The 19,616-nt window shown below is 46.7% G+C and overlaps 1 protein-coding gene across 3 annotated transcripts in view; it reads right to left on the minus strand.

The window, feature by feature from the left end:
- Dock2 (dedicator of cyto-kinesis 2) overlaps positions 1 to 19,616 on the minus strand; it is a 557,091-nt gene that overhangs the window by 17,091 nt on the left and 520,384 nt on the right. For all 3 annotated transcript variants that reach the window (NM_033374.3, XM_017314861.2, XM_017314862.2), the window contains 8 exons: positions 18,482 to 18,572; positions 17,528 to 17,647; positions 14,179 to 14,268; positions 12,622 to 12,726; positions 10,426 to 10,567; positions 5,852 to 5,933; positions 4,669 to 4,753; positions 3,870 to 3,956 (listed from right to left, as the gene is read on the minus strand). In NM_033374.3, coding sequence (NP_203538.2) covers positions 3,870 to 3,956; positions 4,669 to 4,753; positions 5,852 to 5,933; positions 10,426 to 10,567; positions 12,622 to 12,726; positions 14,179 to 14,268; positions 17,528 to 17,647; positions 18,482 to 18,572 — 802 coding nt within the window. The remainder of the gene's footprint in view (positions 1 to 3,869; positions 3,957 to 4,668; positions 4,754 to 5,851; positions 5,934 to 10,425; positions 10,568 to 12,621; positions 12,727 to 14,178; positions 14,269 to 17,527; positions 17,648 to 18,481; positions 18,573 to 19,616) is intronic.

The following is a 19,616-nucleotide window of genomic DNA, read 5'->3' on the forward strand; positions in this document are numbered from 1 at the left end:
ATAAGAGACAAGTTCATATAATGAAAACAAATGCTTAGAAATGTAGTCACAAAGCCAGGCATTAAACCTCTGTGCATTGGGCTGGGGAGATGGCTCAGCAGTTAAGAGCACTGACTGTTCATCCAGAGGTCCTGAGTTCAATTCCCAGCAGCCACATGGTGGCTCACAACCATCTGTAATGGGATCCACTGACCTCTTCTGGTGTATCTGAAGACAGCAATAGTGTACTCACATACTTAAAAAAAATTAAATTTCTTTTTAGAAAAAAAGAAAGCCGTTGTGTCTGAAACATTCTGAAGATCGATAACGAAGGCCAGAAAGAACAAATCTATTCCAATCAATCTGAGGATGTTTTCCTGATACCTTTTTAGCAGAAGATGTGTTAGTTTTATTTGCATTCCTGTGACAACATGGACATACACACATGCACATACCCGCAGACACGAGCACACACACAGACACACACACATGCACACAGACACACATGAAACAAGCAAAGGGAATAATTTGTTTTGGCTCACAGTTTCAGAGGGCTCAGAGCATCATAGAAGGGAAGGCATGAGGGAACACCCTACAAACACAACAGACAAGAAGCAGAGAGATGGAAGGCTGGCACTGGGCTGGGTCATCCAACCCCTCCCCATTTATTCTATCTAGGTCCCCAAACCCTGGGATGGTGGTTCTTACAGCCATGGCTAATTCTCTCAAAATAGTGTCATTTGCCTTAACCAATCTCCTAGGCAACTCAAATTCACAGTCAAAATTAACCATCACAGAAGCTAACAGGATGAAAAAAGTCAGTATAGAATGATGTCTGCTTTCGCCTAATTTCAGAACTGTGAAGTGAAAATGTAAGGTAACTGTTTAGGCATGATGAGTGTCAGTGGAACAATTACTTATTTGATTTACTTAAATATTCTTGAGCAGGAATTATGGACCTGAGGCTATTCTTGGCACTTGAAGTATGGCAGGGAGAGAGTAACAGACAAAGCACTGCCTTCCTGGAGTTTATATTGCAGTGGAATCTACAGCCCAACATTATATTTAGTATTTGGTTAGTAAACGCTGAAAATAAGCACTCAAAAAATTTTGTAATCTATTAGGAAGCACTAAGCATTTTGAAAAGTGACAATAATGGGACTCGGGCACACAGGAGGGGTACCCTCAGATTTACTACAGTCTGGCAGGCACAGCTGGAGAAGAGGGGCCTTGTAGAGCCAACCCAGGGGTGGGCTCAGTCAGGGATAATGGGTAGAGGCTATGGCTGCTGGAAAGCGCCCTTCCCTCAAGGGTTGGTCATGGTCCAGTCACCCTTGTTCATGGAAATTTGGCTTTAGAATCCACACCAAAACCCAGTGTTCAAGTCCCTTTACAATGCGGCACAATACTTTCAGATCATTCACATACATTTTCTGGGAGACCTTAAATCCCGTCTAGATTCCTTACAAATGAATATAGGGCAAATGCTATGTAAATGGTGATTTTTTTATCACATTGTCCAGGAAATGACAAGAACATATATCCTTAGATATTCTATCCAGATGCAATTTTCCCCCAAATATTTTCAATTTGCAGTCAGTCGATATATGGACATAGGTCCTGTGCATATAGTGTCCCAACTGTACCTACCTCACAGGACTTTGTGAGATTACATAGGATAAAGCTGTAAAAGCCTGTGGCACAGTGGTGGGCTGGGGGGACATTTATTGAAACTACCACATGTTAACATGTCTGGTGAACCAAGAAGACATCATTCGCTTCCTCTCAAGGACACTGGTCACTAGAATGGATGGGACACTCTGAGGAGAGTTGTCCAGACCAGGAGGATACTATGAGAAGTTGAAGCCAAACTTGACCTCTTCACTAACCTTGACAACTTATGAGCTCACTCTGCCTCAGTGTCCCCATCTGCAAGTGGGAAAAATATCTGCCCCTGGAGTTTCTGGGAGTGTAATGAGAGCATGGTGGTCGACAAGTTAGCACATGTTCAATAAATGTTTCTTGCTGACATCATTAGTGTTCATCATTATTGTTTCCAAGACCCAGGCCATGCCTATGCAATAGAGGCTCTAAGCCTATTGGCCTATGGGCTCACTACAGAGGCTATTGAACACATCAGCCAGACCCTACTCTGCACAGGGCTCTGTGTTACATACAGAGAAGCCAGAGTTTCTCTAAGGTCCTATATGCCCTGGGATCTAATTGCTGTTATGCATCCTCTCGATGTTCTGATTTGGACATGGTCTGACCTTGGGGCCTCTGTGCCAGCTGCTTGCTCTATTCAAAGCCCATTCTCCAACCCAGTACAATGACACACACCTTTAATCCCAGTGCTTGGGAGGCAGAGGCAAGTGGATCTCGGGGAGTTTGAGGCCAGTCTGGCCTACAAAACAAGTTTCAGGACTGTTATACAAAGAAACCCTGTCCTAAGATAAAACCAAACATGAAATTCCCAATAAAACAAAAACAAGTACAAAAAAAGAGAGAAAGGAAAAGAAAGAAGAAAAGCCCATTTCTTCAAAATCTGTGGACTATTCATCTCTGCTCTAGAGCCCTAGAGTTCAAAACCGTTTTGACAGGGAATCTTCCTCTGATGCTACTATTTAAAATAGCTACCCTTCCCATTTTACCCCTCCTTCATGACTACCTTCATCTGACATACTGTGTTTTCTTTGACTTGCTCCCCCACTAGAATGGAGGCTGCACCATGGAATCTGTAGGTCAGGCATCTGACATGTGTTAGGCACCCATGAAATGGATTTCGAATGCATCAAACCTTACCTCATCTCAAATGTATTCCCACCTGCAAAGGTTCTCACAACTGTGCTGGCCTGGCCTGTGGAGTGTGGGAACTGCGTGGTCCTTAGTGAACAGAGGACACAGAGACTCTAAGGCATGCTGGAAAGTTAAACCTCCATTCTGGCACTCCTGGGATGGCTCAGAGGGCAAAGAAACATCCACCCCACCAAGCCTGGCGACCTGAGTTCAATCCCGGGAGTACATATAACGGAGAGATGGAAGCTGTCCTCTGGCATCCACAAATATATACACATCATAGTGTGCATGAGTGCACACATACACACATACTACATACCACACATCACACACATACACACATATATACACACCACACACACATATACACTTCCCACACCACAGACATAAACATACATACACAACATACGTACTACACATACACACATTACAGATAGATGGATAGATAGATACATACATACGTACATACATACATACATTCATACACACATTGATAGATAGATAGATAGATAGATAGATAGATAGATAGATAGATAGAGATGGATAGATGGATAGATAGATAGATAGATAGATAGATAGATAGATAGATAGAGATAGAGAGATAGAACAAAATATATTACTATATAAATCTGCTATCTATACAAGGGGGTTTGGACTTCTGGATTCCAGCTGTCTCTGGCTTTCCAATATTTCCTCTTTCAGCTTCAGTCTATCCAAATAGAAAATGGTTCGCTCTATACTGTGGTCTCTTGGTCAGGATGGGAGAACTTTGAGGGGAATACTGGGTGGTTAGACTTCCAGAGCCTGCCTCATTCCTTCCCCCTCCCCTAAGTCCCCGTTACAAAGATGTTCTTCATCTACTGATTTCATTACAGGTATCTAGAGAACATTTTATTTCTAGGTATTAAAAAGTTACCTAGCAATTTAAAAAAGATTCCCTGGCAGCAGATGCCCTGGTCACTGCCTACTCTGGGATTCCTACAGGACCTTAAACATAAACTGTCTCTTTTATAACATCAAAGAGGCCTCTTGAGACTCACTGTGCTCTGTCCATCAGAGGAGGAGAGGAACTGTGATGACTCCTTGAAACTCACCTGAGACATGTGAACTACCTCAAACCAGCGCAGGATGCCAGGCAGCTTGTAGGCCGTCAGGAAGGAAGTCCTCTCGATCCACATGGACTGATGGAAGAAGAGCAAGGAGCTTATGAAATCTGCTACTTCTGGCCCTGGTGGCCTCCCATGCACTCAGAGGAAAAGAAATATTGCAGTTTCCAGAAACACAGTGACACCTTCCCCTGGGGAATTCTTAACAGTTTAATTTCTTCCTGGACTTAGGCCGAGTCAGTTCTACCTGACTTCACAGACAGTCTGAACTCTTAGTCAATTTTGAATGTATCTGTTTGTGTGCTCTAGAGGAAGAGTCCATGGTGTTCATTAGATTCCCCCAAGGGATGGTAACCCTTAAAAAGATAAGAATCATGGGCTGAGAGCTGAGGGGAACTTGAAGTCACCTCCTCATTCCAGTCTTGACCTTGAGGAGAGATGACAAGTTCAAGCTAGGAAATATGTGTGCAGGCTACTAGCACGTGGGACAATGACAGCATTACTCAGTAAGTGCTGAGGCTCTACAATGCATGTGCTGGAGGGCTGCTTCAGCCACATTCAGCCTCCTGGAAATGCACAAATGTCCTTGGCTGTCAAGGTCATCTGACAGGCAGCCCTCTTACATCTTACAAACCTCAAAAAATGAGAAGACCCAGTAGACTTGTCACCCTATCTGGGATGTCCATGTAGTATTCACTCCCTGGCTCTGGATCAAGCTGCCCCCACCTGTGGTTGGCAGAGGTGTGTTCTGGTTGCTGAAGATGGCTGAGGAGGGGATTATACTCACAGCAAACTCGTTCTCTGGGTCTACCTTGCCCCTGCGCACAGGCCTGGAGTAGTGGAACTTTTGCACATAATTAGACTTGTAAAAGCTGAAAGACAGAAAGGAGTAGAAGTTTCTGGAAGCCATGCTACCCATCCACTGAAACCTTAAACATCAGGTCTGGCAGGGCCCTGGCAGTGGCATTTCAAGGTCTGAGTTGGGGCTTCATAAAAAGTGATTTGCACAGGGTTGCAGGGTGATTTAGAAGCCACCCTGGGCATTTGCAATTCTGGCATTAATGCACCAACAGTGGCCGGTGTCATCATTTTCTGCAGTTCATTGAAGGGTTTAGAATAGGTAAGCACCAAGCTAAGCATCCCCAGAATGACCTCCAAGTATTGCTTCAGGAGCCTCTGACACCCCCCTCCACTTTCTCTGAATATGCAGGGGAGGATCAACTGTCACTGACCACATAGCACTTCTAGCTATGAAGGTGCTCCTATCCACAGGTGCCTGGCCAAGACAGAGAGGAAGGCTGCTACCTACTCTGCATTGCCTCTGTTTGGGATGATGTTGGCAGGAGGCTCCTGGAGAGGCTGTGTCTTCCTAGGGAGCTCCAGTCACTGGTCTACCCAGAGGGAAGAACCTACAGGGAGTGCTTCAGCCAAGGATTCCCCAAACCCCTACCTCATAGCCTACTCATTGACTGTGCAGTTTGATATGAAGCAGTGGATGCCTGCCTGCATGCTGCTTACTTTAACCTTATTACTGTCAGAACACATCCATCGTTAACCCACACCCACACCACAGGCTAGAAGGATGTTCCTTTGTGAGAATGTGCCCTGCATGCCCAGGGCCACTTTGTTCCATCTTTCCACCATTAGGTTACCTGCCAATCCACACTCCTTAATTCCTTGGGTCCATTTCTAGGGTCAGCCTGAGAAGAAGGCTCCCACATCAGTTCAGCTTGGTGACCACCGAGGACTCACTGTACACAAAGCTAGCCACACACCCCAACCTGTCCCTCCCATTCATCTCTGGCTTCAGCCTTATTATAAACATAGCCCAGGTAACTGGGGGCAATTCTTTTCCCAAGAGACAAAGCAGGGAAGAACTGGCTGAGGAGAAAGGTGCTGGGCCTGTCATGCGACCAACTCAGTCTCCTGGGGTTCTCTCCATTCCCACCACAGTGGGCGATGGCTCTTACTTTATGATCTGGTCAGGCACCGGTTTGTTCTTGAACCTGGGGTGTTCATCCAGAACAGGCTGCACAGTGAAACACTGGATGTCTGTGCCATCCAAGTTAAGGAACTGAAACGTTTGTTGGCCACAGGAGGATCCCCAATGTGACAGAAGCCAGCTGAGAGCTCCTAGGTTGATCCTTCGGGGACCGTGCTTTTATTCCATAATCAAGTTGCTGGCTTCCTACAAGGTCCTAACGATCAGTGAGCACCTAATGGACTTTTTCAGAGCTGACCACCGCCTTGCGATACTGTCCCTGGACTCTGCTCTAGCGAAGAGAGTCACTTAGCAGGTCTTAATCACCAGTATCACTGCTATCCTGTCATTAACAATAATGCCCTCTAATGAATGGATGGCTATTAATTACAGAACACAGCTTCCTTGGGTATCACTTAATCCCCCTAATTCCACCGGATGCCACAGTTAGCCTCAATGGTTCCTGCTGGCTCAGAGAAGCCCGGCTACTTGCTGAGAGTCACACAGCTTGTACAGAAAGAGCGGGAGTTTAAATTTAGGGTTCTTAACTCTATGTTTAAAGTTCTTTAGCTATAGTCTCTTTTACATCCAGCACTGGGGTCGCAGGAAACAGTGACACAAAACACTATGGGAGCATTAATGCTAGAATCCCAGCCCTGTGGATAATCTGTGGGAATTGTGTGCTCATGAGAATGGAAGACCAGCCTATCTTCTAAATTACCTTGCTTTAAAAAAAAACCAAAAAAGCAAACAAACAAAAAACCCAAACCAAACCAAACCAAAAACCCCAAACAACTTCATCTGAGAGCTTATTATACTTGATGGATCTCCAGTCTCCCTCAGTACTTCTGAATCAGTGCATTTTCAAAGATCCTCAGATAATATCCATGCATGATAAAGTCTGAGAAACACGCTAATCCAGAACATGCAAACAAGTTGTTTTGGTCCTCCTGCTCTTGACAGCCCCTAAACAGCGACCTATAGGAGAAAGTAAGGAACAGCTAGAAGGAGAGTTCTGTGATTGATTAGTGATGTCTGCCACCATGCACAGGCTATGTATGGGCTGGCAGGGCATATTGGCTGGATCTTTGCCTTTCCTATTCTAGCCACACCATGACTTATACTAAGCTGGTCATACGACAAACTAAGTCGATGGTCACGTGTTCTTTCATCGACCCCTGCTTTCCACTTTTCTCCATCCCCCATCTCACTTCATTTAAATGATTTCCATTACATCTCCTAGTCAAAGACCACCACAACCTCCAAAGTTATCCTCCTCCATGGCTCCGACCACCTTCACTGCATGCCTCCCCTGGATGAGTTTCCTCTGTGCTCACACACTGCGGGCTGAGAGTTTACATCCTGAAGTGTCCTTCCACATGGATGAAGGACCCCTCAGAGAGAAACAGCACTTAACCCATTGGACAGGTCTCACTAGGAACATAGCTGCAAACTTCAGGAAGGCCCTGAAATCCTAATCTGGCAACCTGAGCTGGGAGAGTGTTTCCTCCAGGGCGAGCACCCTAGTTGAGGACAGGGGCTGACAGACGGTGGTAGGCCCTGACCCATCTCACTGTCCATTTCTGTTGGAAGCACACGTTAAGCACAGATGGCCTATTTTCAAATAGCTGTGACATGCAAAGTGATACATTGTTCAATATGTCAGTGCCTATACATAAACCTTTGTGGGAACATGGCCTTGCTTACTATATACATGTGATGATCGGTGACCTGCTTACACACAGAGACAGCAGCTAAGAAGCTGTGACTGAGGGCACAAAGCTCTCAAGACTAACCATCACAGAAAGGTTTGCCAGCACTTCTTTTAGAGACAATTCTAGGCCATATATATATGTCCTCAGACACACCATAAGAGGGCATCAGATCTCATTACAGATGGTTGTGAGCTACCCTGTGGCTGCTGGGATTTGAACTCAGGACCTTTGGAAGTGCAGTCAGTGCTCTTATCCAGTGAGCCATCTCGCCAGCCCTAGACTATGTATATTGATCTGAGCTGTGGGAGCTCATCCAAGAGGAAACTCCAAACCTATGACATTGGCACTCTCAGATTATTTAGCTAGACTCTCCATGCTTGGTACATGGGCTGGCAGCAGCAGGCTTCTGCTAGACCTGCCTCCCACCATTTAGAAACCTTAGAAGAGATGGAAGCATTGTCACTTTCCCAAAACACCTGTTGGCTTTTTGACAGCAGAAGGTAAGAGGTCAATGTTAAGAGTTCAAAGTTGTGGTGAGCAGCAGGCCTGAGTTCGAATCCCCGCTCCATCGGGTTTTCACCACCACTCCATGTAAGCCGATTGCTTTCTACACCTCAGTTTCCTGAGTAGTAAAATGCAGAGTACAATAGGCTCATCTCAGAGCCTACGGTGTAGCAAAGGGAGGGAAAGATGCCTACGTGTGAAGTTTATAGAAAACAGCGAATAGCATTGTGGTCCCAGTCTTTAAAAAAACAAAGAATGGTGTAAGAGAGCATAGACTTAAGACAGACAGAAGTTGGCGTTTAAACTCTCGACATCTTTTCTAATTACCTTCTTGACCCTAGGCAAATTGCTTCATCTCTGCCTCATGCATTCCCCTCAATGAAAAAATTTTCACCATTCTAGAATATTCTAAGGGCTTACGGAAATAATGTTTGCACTCAGTCTCCTGAAGAGATGTAGCAAATGCCAGCATTTTTTCTCTCATTTACCAACTTGTTCCTGGCACTGAACCAGCCCATGGGGTCCTAAATATAATGTCATGGCTGAGGAACACATGCTTTCTCTTCCATACCACATCAAAAGGCCATACAGCTCTTCAATACCTGGGTTCCACTATCAGAGCCTTAGTAGTACCGAGGACTCATATGTAACCAAACTGGCCTTTGATGCCAGCCAGCAGCCACCAGTTGCACGTTCTCTTGCATATGGCTGTGGAGGGCAGGCAGGCATAATGAAAAGGTCACAGATGCATATTTATCACCCAAGAGGAAAAATATTTGGATTAAGGTTTCCAGCAGAATAGGCAGAACAGCCTTGGAGCCTGACACCCCCTCTTTAAAAAGCTGTCACTTTATCTGTGCTAACGGGTGTGGTGCCCGGTCCCCAGCTGAGGTAATAGGTTTCCGGACTCCACAGCCAGCCTCAACCTGTCCCCTGCCTCCGTGATCTTACCTCCTGCTATGGCAGCACAGTGTACATGAAGACGCCAGCCTTGTTCCATGGCTGCTATGCTGCCCACGCATGCGCACCCAGCCCCTGCTCCTGTCTCTACATGCTGCTCTATGCATGCCCAGTAAGCTGGTGCCCGCTGCTGCGTCCTTCCCCCTTCAGCCATACCTGTCCCTCCTTTTGATTTCTCTCCTTTCCTTTTCCTTCTCTAAGCAGTGAATACCTTCCCAGAATGAGCTTTGTGCCCAGCCCTGTGGAGAGGCAGGAGTTTAGCACGGGGAAACAGGCAACACCGGTCTTTCTTTTCTCAGGGACCCGACACCCGCTCAGTGTTCATTTATCTTTAAAATGCAAACAAAATAGAACAAATGAAGAACAAAAACAAAACATCAACGAAAATCAAATGAAGAGAGCTCAAGGTCACAGGGTCACAATAAACCCAGAAAGGGCAACTTTAGATAAGGCTCCAGGGAAAGGCTCTCCCTGAAAGTGACAAAGGGAACAAAAGTGGGGAAGGACAAGCAATCCTATTTCAGACATTAAGTGGAGTGACAGAGAGACCTAGGAGCTGGGAGTGAGACTGTTAGGTACGGCGAGGTCTGCGGTAGTCTTGAAGCTTGGCTCAGGATGGCTTTAGGTTTATTCACTAGCAATGTAAAGTCCTTTCAGTCCTAGGGAATGGCATCTACACAGCACAGTGGCCCTGTCCTCCCCTGTCTGGGCCAGCTCCCCTGCTAACACTAAGCTCTAGCTAGCTACTTGATGCAGATTTTGTCTTTAAGGAACAGCGTCCCTTGGTCTCAGCACCTTGCATGCCTTCCTCTTGGCATGGGTCATGCTTTTTGAATAAATATATAGTAGTGTCGCTAGCTGTCCACATGTCTTGTAGCATTATAGCAACTCTGTACCTACTGAAAGGCAGACCACTTTTGGTGTAAAACTCTGTACAAAGCCAGATATAGAGCCAGGCACCTGAGAGGGTATTCATGATGAGAAAAAAAAAAAAGGGGAATAGGGGAAGGGCTATGTTCACCCACGGGATGCCCCCCTCCATGAGCAGCAGGAGGGTCACTTACACTACATGTGCATGATATCTATATGTCTTCCCATATACATTAGGCAATCTTAAATGACCTATGATTCCTAAGAGGGCAAATGATACAGTTAGTTGCCACACGGTATACAGTATAATGACCTCACTTTTCCCCTCTGGACATTACAGCCTACAGCTAGTTGAATCAATGCATGTGGACCGCACAGTTACAGAGGAGCAGTATAACTGAGATGACTTTTCTGGATCCCACACTTGGAGACTCTGGTGTCAGCTCTGCGCTCTGAAATGGCTCTCATCTAAAGCTATGGCCAACCCTCTGGCTGAGACATCCTCCAAGGATACACTGGCCTGGGGCATTCCTCACATCGTCTCCTGGGGCAGAAGTTGTGTTCATCTTTTCTGCGTTGGGGAACTGGCTCAAAAGCTGCATCTGGAAGTCTTCTCTTCGCTCATATTCCTTGCCTCGGTAGATGAACACTTTGTTCTGGAGAGAAAGGAGACCTGTCAGAGACACCAGGGCCTGGGGGAATGCGGGGCATATAACTCAAGCACAGCTGAAGGTGTTCAGAAGGAACTTGGGGCTGGTGGAAGAGAGCAGCTTTGGTATGTCTTTCTCCTCCCAGCCTCTCATCAGTTGAAGTAGGGGCTGACTTAGCTGGGCCCAGGCCTAGTTCTGAAGGGAGACCAGGGATGCTGGTGATCTTGTTTAGAGCAATCTACAAACAGCTTCTGGGGATAATGTACCATGTCACACCCACTTCATTCACATGCCTGTAAAGTTGCCCTTCAATGAGGCCACAAGGCCTAGAGCTGTATGCTGGAAGGAACCAATATCCAGGACCTTCATTACCTGGCTCCTGGCTCTGACCTATGCAGGCATTTTCTTTACCTTTCTCTGATCACATTAGTCTCATCTAGAACATAAGTTAAGGGGTGATTTGAGTTACTTGGGGACATTGACAATTCCCAGAACATCTTTTGGGTGTCATAACTCAAGGTGATTCTGTTCCCGGCGGTAAAGGAAGAGGCCAGGGATGTGGCTAAGCACTCCACAATTCCCAGGGGAGCCTCCACAGGAAAGCATTATAAGGTGCCACATGTTTAGGTAACAAAAGTAGGAAACCCTGTTCCAGACCATGGCCATGTCATCTCCATTGAGTCTAATGACAGCTAAGTTCTTCTGTCCAAACCTGAGCCTGTAACTTAACTGTATGTGCAGTGCCAAGACATCTGCAGGGCATTAGAGGGGCTGGGGATCTTCAGAAGTTCAGATTCCCAGGCCTCCCTCACACTCGACTGGCTAAAGTGTAGTCTCTAGGAGTCACCCCAAGGATACTCCTAGCACGTGGTCAGGAGAGTCTGATAAGCAAACAGGCCTGAGTAGTTCTATTGCTCCACCCAGAATGCTCTCCACACCTACCCCACAACTGTTCAAGGCAGTCCCTCCTGTAAGTCTATTGTGGCTTCCATGTTGACTGGCAACAGGGAGAGACTTAGTAGACTACACTGTAAACCCAGGTCATTTCAGGGGTCAGATCTATCACGCGCCTGGCATCTTCCTGACTCACAAACTGGAAGCAATCCGGTGTATATCAAAATCCAACCTGCCACATGCTAAGAGCAGCCACCAAGATACTGATAAGAAAGGATGATGCAGGGACCCTGCATGGTCCAAAAATTCATCTGGGGGCCACAGGACAGGATCAAAATTACTTCCATAACGATACTAAGGGTGTCATTTTTTCCTTCTCATGCACGTTTGATCTGGCGTGTTGCTTTCCCATGGTGATGATCACGTGATGATGACAGATCAACACCTCCATGAGGACAGAGCCCTTTGTCCTCACATAGGGCTTGGCTTTGCAGAAAGACAAGTGATATTAACTCTTCTTGGTATTTTTTGTTTATTTGCTTGAGATTGGGGTCTCTCTACATAGCCCAGAACAGCCTGGAATTTTCTATGTAGACCAGGTTGCTCTTTCCTTCTGATTCTGTCACAAGTATTCCTCACTGATTTATTAAGTTGGAAAAATGCAGGTATTGTTTATTATGTATGTTAACATGGGACCCAGCACATGGGACTTTTGTTATTTTTAAATTAGTTGCCAGACATGTGAGATTTTTCTCAGTTTTTGTTCTGCGTGTGGCACACATTTGTAGAGATAACACACAAATGAAGGAACACCCTGTGGCTTCAATAAACATTAAGAGAACAAAAGGAGCCTGTGAGCAAACAGAGAACTACTGCCTTGAAATTCCTTGGGAGCAGATCTTACATGGTCTTTCCTTGAACAACTCATTCCTGCAATGGGGTCCTTACTACCCGTCCCTGCAGCTCCATTTGTGGGATAATTACTACCATTGATGATTAGGGTGGTAGAACTGACTTAGGGCTCTACTGGGCAGTAGCAGTCCTTGGATAGCAGAACTCCATTCCTGAGCTTCAAGATTCCAAGAGCAAGCAGATCTTTAAAGCAAAGAGGAACAGTTATGGTCCCGAGGTCCCCAGCCCCCAGCCCGAGTCACTGGCAAACCCACCCGCAGAAAGGAGGGGAATCCCTGGCCATAGTATCCAACAGCAAAGTAGTCTGGTTTGGTTCTGAGGATTTTCATGATGTTTTCATAGAATTTGGCCTGCTGGGTCTGAAAAAAAAAAAGAAAACATGACTTGTATCAAGAACATACAGTTGTGCATCTGAGGCATAATGACAGTTATGACATTATCCTCACCCCAGAAACAAGTGCAGATAATGGCACGCCTGCAGCTATGCCTGCATTACAGTGGACAGAGCCATGCTTAGTGGGCCCACCATGCTAGGTGACCACGTGGAGGAATGCATTTATCCATTTCATACCCATGCCATTCTTGTATCTCCAATGCTTGAAGTAAGAACTTGGCAGCTGGTCCACATGGAATTGACCCTAGTGAGCTCCAGCTGGGGGCCTTGCCATCCCCACTGTATTCCCTTTTCTGTGGCAGTGACAGAAATTTCTGAGAGTAGATGGATGACCAAATGCCTCCAGATGGAGGCATCTTCCTGTGTGTGCACACACACCTAACATATGTTGTACACTCCAAGAGGTGTGTGCTTTTCAAATGTTCAGATCCCTGAAAAAAGTTTGCAGCTCCCTCCACACTTCACAGCACCCTGCAATTGTGTGTTGGTTCTAAAGAAATAGTGACATGGTGCAAGCATATGAAGGATGTGTCACAAGGATAACTTGATGTGGCATAAAACATACTCGTGGATTTCAACAGGTCCCTGGATGGTGTGTGCTTCATTCAGGGATGTTAATATACATTAGTAGTATGTGGGATGCCCTGGCCTGTGTCTGCGCATGACCTCAGACATTTGGAAGACTGCATGCCTCTGTGTCAGCTAACATGCATACGTTCAGGGTCTATTGTCATTGAGTAACCACTGGTGCCAACACATGTTTGTATTTGGGTCTTATCTTACATAAGCTAAGAGCTCAGCAGACTTACACATGATTACCAGTCTAGCCCTCAACCCCCCACCCTAGCTGTCAATCCCATCAACATTCTGACTCCTATTTTACCATTTTCATGGACATGTCTACGTTGGCCTTTATGGGCTGAGAATAGGGGTTTGGGAGCCAGATACTTGGGCAACCATGAGTGAGGGATGAAGGAGCAGCCAAAAAGGAGAGCTTTATTTCCCCTGCTGAGTCTAGTTCCCTGCTAATCCCTGACAGTAGAGGCTGGGAAGGCTGGTCCCTCTCCTGATTTCCCCCACCCCAGTCCTGAGCATCAACCATGCTAATGGGAACAGCCAGATGGGAAGCGTGTTAATGTGATTTATCTGTTCATCTGAAAAGCACAAAGTTGTACTTTTGTTTAATTGGTTTGGTGATTTGTGAAACCTTTACTGCAAATGCAACAGAGCATTTACTGGGAGTGCAGCAGCTGCGGCAGCTGCTGCTCCATCTAACAATGGAGGGCTGATGCTCACCAAGACCTCATCAGGCCCTTCCCCAGTCTTCTGTCTCCCTAACCCACGGGCCTCGCTTCTGTCTCTGAGCTGAGCGAGCACCGCGTGTGTGGCGTGCATGGCTTTCTTGGGAGAGCCTTACCAGGTTCTGGCTGAGTAGCTCGTAGTCAAAGATCTCCATCTCATATTGTTCCGCCAGTTCCTTGCACAGGCTGATGGCCTCTTCCCACATCTATGGGATCATCATGGGGACAGTGGTTAGAGGTGGTCCAACTTTTCAGAGCCTTTGCTGAAGGAGGGACTTGAGCCTTGCCATCGCCCGTTGCACCGCAGACAGCTTCTTACCTAGTGCTCACACAGAGCGGGCCTTGGTAGTAGTACAAACTTCCCCTGGCTTTCTAACCAGCTCCTTTACTGAATAATGGAGTAACTTGTTTACATGTGCTCTGATCTTCCTAAGTACTGGGAGAGAGGTCACTAACATCAGACCTACACTCTAGGTGAGAAATGGAGAGTCATCTGCGCAACCAGGACTGGGCTTGGAGGCCAACCCCAGTTGACTCCGTTTGAAGCTTTGTAAGTACTTGGTGACTTCTGCTCACCCCTTGAGTCCCTCACCTGCCCAGAGTGCAGGGGAGACAGGGGAGGCATCAGAACCCTTTGTTAGAGAGAAATGGTTCCCAGTGAAGTATACAAATGGCCTGACGTCGAAGGCATTTCTGGGGATGGAATTGGTCCCAAAATTCAACCGGTGATCTCCTCTGCCAGTTTTTAATGGGATGATGTGGTTGTAAGTTAAGCAGGGAGCGGCACTGAGAGGTAAGAATGGACTAGAGTATTAGAACATCATTAAAACTTTCAAAGTAGGTCTTCTCTGTTTTTAAAATAAACTGAAAATATGGACCCCAGGCACAGGAGCTTCTTCTTTGCTGCTTGCTTGACTTTAAGCCAACGCCAAGATCATCCTCCATCTAGGACTACAGAGGCATTCGCAAGCTCTGCAGCCGGGCGTGAGGAGAGGCAGGGCTGGCTGGAGCTTGACAGTCTCGGAGGATACCCATTCCCATTCCACGCTGGGTTTAAAACAGAAAATGCACCTAAATGGAGAAGCCAAGGGGAGGCGGGGGAGGCGAGAGTGGAGGCTGCCAAAATTCATCGTGAGCTTCTTAACGAAAGTGCTCTCTGCATCCAAGCATAGAAATAAATAAAACCAAGCGTGGAGCAGTGGAGCCATGGCAGTAAACCCAAGACAGCTTAGTGAGCAACATAAAAATGCTTTATGTGCCAAGAGGACCCCAGTCTGCCGACTTCACCCTGAACAAGAAGGTTGGGTAATAACCTGGCTGGGCCAGAAGGCTGTTTGACACAACAGGGTGTGTGTGTGTGTGTGTGTGTGTGTGTGTGTGTGTGTGTGTGTGTTTGACAGCTTCTCACCAGTATGGGAACAGGAAGAAACAATGGGGTCTCCATGTGCTAAGAGATTTCTAAGAGGCTAAGAGGGGCAGGGCAGTAGTCAGATACCCAGCAGTTCCTCCAGTCCTCTGGGACCTCTGGCAGGCACTGATCTCATTGGCTTTACACACAGGTTATGGAGTAAGTGACTGGGTTCTGGGGACAGTGCATGGACATCCATCCATCTGTGCAGTCAAAGATGGGCAAGAGACACTATTTTTGCTGTCATGAACATCAGAGGTGAGGCAAAAGGAGGTGGCTGGAACTGTTGGGTTTGGGGATCAGGTAGTGTCAAGCCAGGCTTATGGAGTGATGGCCTGTGTGTGTCTGTAAGGCAGGAAAGTTGAGGGGAGCTAAAGAGTTTAGGTTTTATTCTAGAAGCTTCCATGACCATGGTTTTCAGGATGAGCTATATCATCTGCTGCCTCCTCTATACTCCTAGGTACCACCATGTAAGCATAGCACTTTTCTTTGAAGAAAGGAGAAGGGTGACTAAGGGCAGGAGGTGCTGACAGTGGTCGAGGAAGCTCTTGTGACATCTAAGTAAAACTCTAAAGAGTGAAAAGATTCAAGCTGCCAGTGGACAGAGGTGGAGGGAATGTTCCAAGCTGGGCAAAGCAAACACAGTGGTCCCTCATTATTGGACAATACCCAAAGGAAACATGCAAAATCTGACAATAGTTGATATGCCTGGTTTAGCAACAAGACCATAAGTGCTTTGAACATGGGGTGCCGTGTCTTCCTGCTCCCTGCTCAGCACAGGGTGGCTGAGTCAAATCCCAAGCTGGAGACAAACTGTACCCCCTCATGGGGCTCTTCCAGTGGGACTGATGTAATCAGCAATAAACAAATAGAGAGCTCTTCTTATTTGATGGCTAGTGGAGTGAGAGGTTCAAAGATGGCAGAGTCTCTACCCTCCGGAGGCTTATAATCATAAATTCTAGGACAGTCTTTTCCAACTGCTGAGCCTTAGGAATTTATAAGCCCTCCATAGACATTACCTCATGTCATCATTCTGGGGAAAGCGGGAAGAGCAGACTAAGACAGAGGCAATGAACTGCAGAGGCAGGACAAATCTAAACCAAGAATCCAGCGCTGTCCCAATAGATGATGAGAGCTTTCCCAATCACAGGAAAGCAGGGCTATGTGTGAGCTAGCGGACTTATGGAATGCCTCAGAGAGTGAGTAGCCTAGTTAGGCAGCAATGGTGGCCATTAACAAGATAGCATTGTTGCCTGCTGGCTACCACGCTGACATTTCTGACATCCCCCCCCACCTCTCGCCTTGGCCCCTACCACCTAGTTTTCACCTTACGACTAAGAAGCAGATACTATTTGTATCTCACTATGGTAGCATGAGAAGTAAAATATCAGAAGAGTCTATCAGAACTGTGGATAGACATGACTGATAAAATGCCCAGACATGGAGGTATACTGTGCTGTGTTGTCTACAGGGCAGATGGTAGCCTTCAAGGCTGGAGCTGCCTCAAGGTCTGCTGGAAGCTGGGGCTGGGTAGCAGCTGGTTTGCTTCAGCTCCTGGGCAACCCTGCCAGAATCCTTGCAGAAGAGATCACTGGCAACACAGTATTACCCATGGTTCTGCCCATTTACCCAACCCGTATCAGCAGCTCCTGCAGGTAAGGTTCTGTTTTAGCCATCAGGCATCCAGCAGTGGACGAGACAAAAGCTTTGAAATTGAGGTCCTCCATAGTGAGAAGCCAGAGAGCAAGCAAATCAACCCCATGTAAGGAAAGGGTTATCAATAGTAGCATAGCGCTCTTCTCTGAGAAAGAAGGGTGGCTCAGGACAGGGGTGCTGAAGGTGGTCGAGGAAGGTCTTGTGACATCTAAGTAAAACCCTGAAGAGTGAAAAGATCCAAGCTTCCAGTGGACAGATGTGGAGGGGATGCTCCAAGCTGGGCAAAGCAAATACAGTGGTCCAGGTGTTGGAAAGGACTAACTAAGCACACAGCGCAGGAGAGACCTGTCCCTCCCAATGATCAATGCTCCCACAGAGAGAGGACTGCAGGCTCCAATTACCTTTCCTTTGTCAAAGTAGCCTATAATGGTCTCATAGAGTGTCTCCTTCAGCTGCCGGTGGGTCTGAGGGTGCTGCTGGCCTGTCTGCATGACCTGGGATGCACACTGCTCATCTGACCACTGAAGAGAGAACACAGGGAAGCCATACAGAGATAAGTGGCTGCCAAGGACACAAGTCTTCCCAGGATGAAAGGCAGAAACCTCCCTGACCAGATCCTATCCTGTCTCCCTTTCCCCATCTCAACTCATCTTTGAAAAACCAGGGTTCCATGGGGGAAGCTGCCCTCATGGGTCCTTGCCGTGCTTGGAGGTTGCCCTCTGGTTCTGATGATGTAAGACAGAGCAGATGAACCAGGGGCCATGAGTTATGAGAGCATCTCTGACGAGGAGCAAGACGAAACTTCACAGACACCTCTGCTGGTCTCGCCCAGGGTCTCGGTGTCTGTAGTCAGACAGAGGCTGTCTGATTTCCATTTGTGATTTGATTCTGATCTTGGCTAAATTGGACAGCTTTGGCTTTCTAGTGGCTTCACAGTGTGGACTTTGGGGATTTTCTCTAAATCCTAATGAGACATGGCCACAGGGCTCCAAAAGCCGAAGGAAAGAATTTCAGGCTTTTGCAGAAACATCCGTAGACACGGAAAGCAGCTCAGTGGGTATGCTAATGATTTATCTTCCACAACAAGTGAGATGCTATATAATAGTGAAGATGTATGTCCCAGGAACTTTCCGTTATTAAAGGTAAAGGTCACTCAGTACCGCTGGGAGCAGGTGAAGTAGCACAGAGAAGTGTGCTGCCAGGCAGGGAGTCTGAGGGGCACCAAGAAAAGGAAAATTCCTTGACTTTCTTTCCCCATTTCTTTTGATTCTTTCTTTCATCCTCTTATAAACTCGTCAACTTGCTGTGAGGACTTGGTGGGGAATCTCAGCATGGATGTCTTCCTGGGACAGTACCTTGAGAAGCCAGGTGTGGAGGAGGAGTGTGTAGGCAGCCTCTGTGTAGTTTTCACAGTCCAAGTGAAGGTCACGCAGTTTATACAGGTATCTGTGTAGGGAGAAATGTGATGAGTTACAAGATGTGGTGATGAGGAACCTGGTGGGGATAGGAAGGAGCCAGACAGAACAAATGGACTCTTGCATAGGGCATAGGGGGTTCTTTGGTCCAGCCATCCAGCCTTCTACATAAGTGGTAATGATAAAATCTAGTTTTTGTTGGACCCTTAGTATGTGCCAGGTACTATGCTAAGTGATGCCAGTTGCGATGTATGCTAAGTGATGCCAAGTGCTATGCTAAGTGATACCAGGTGCTATGTATGCTAAGTGATGCTAGGTGTTATGTATGCTAAGTGATGCCAGGTGCTGTATTAAGTAATGCCAAGTGTTCTGCTAAGTGACGTCTTCCTTTTTACTCCTAAAACAATGCCTGTCTTTCAATAGAGCCTAGGCTAGCCTAGAACTTACTATTTAGGCCAGGCTAGCTCCAAACTGTGATCTTCCTAAGACGCCCTATGTGCTGGGATCACAGGTGTCCGCTCTGATGCCCAGCTTAGTGTTAAATGTTTTAAATGCTTTGTGTCACCTAATCCTCTTGACAACCCTATGACATGGGTCCATTAGGGATATCCATGCTCTGATGAAAACAAAACATGAAGCCATGGGCTATCCTAGACAGAATTCAGTGTGCTATAGAATGGTCTGCCCAGCGTGATATGGCATGAAAGCAAAGGAAGAAAATACACGCAGCTTGCCAGGAGTCACATGCTAATCCGCAGCCGTGCTGGGGTGTGAGCCTGAGTAGCATCTCGATCATTGTGAGAATCCATGAGAATGCAATTCATCAAGGGATGTTCCTGCCCTCTCTTTAAGGTGCTCTAGGAAAGCATAAAAGAAAAAGAGGCAAGCATGGGAGAAAAAGAGGCTAGAGAGACCCTGAGCTGCCCACACAGAGATGCCGCTATTTGGACACCCTGACATTCCCACCCCATTTCTTTGCAACTGACATTTTAATTCTGAGCCCGGAGAAAAATCCTGCGGAAAGGAACTAAGAGCAGAGTTGAGAGCAAAGGGAGGGGGTTTTGACCAGGTAATA

This window comes from Mus musculus, chromosome 11 (genome assembly GCF_000001635.26).
Source record: "Mus musculus strain C57BL/6J chromosome 11, GRCm38.p6 C57BL/6J".
Lineage (NCBI taxonomy): Eukaryota > Metazoa > Chordata > Mammalia > Rodentia > Muridae > Mus > Mus musculus.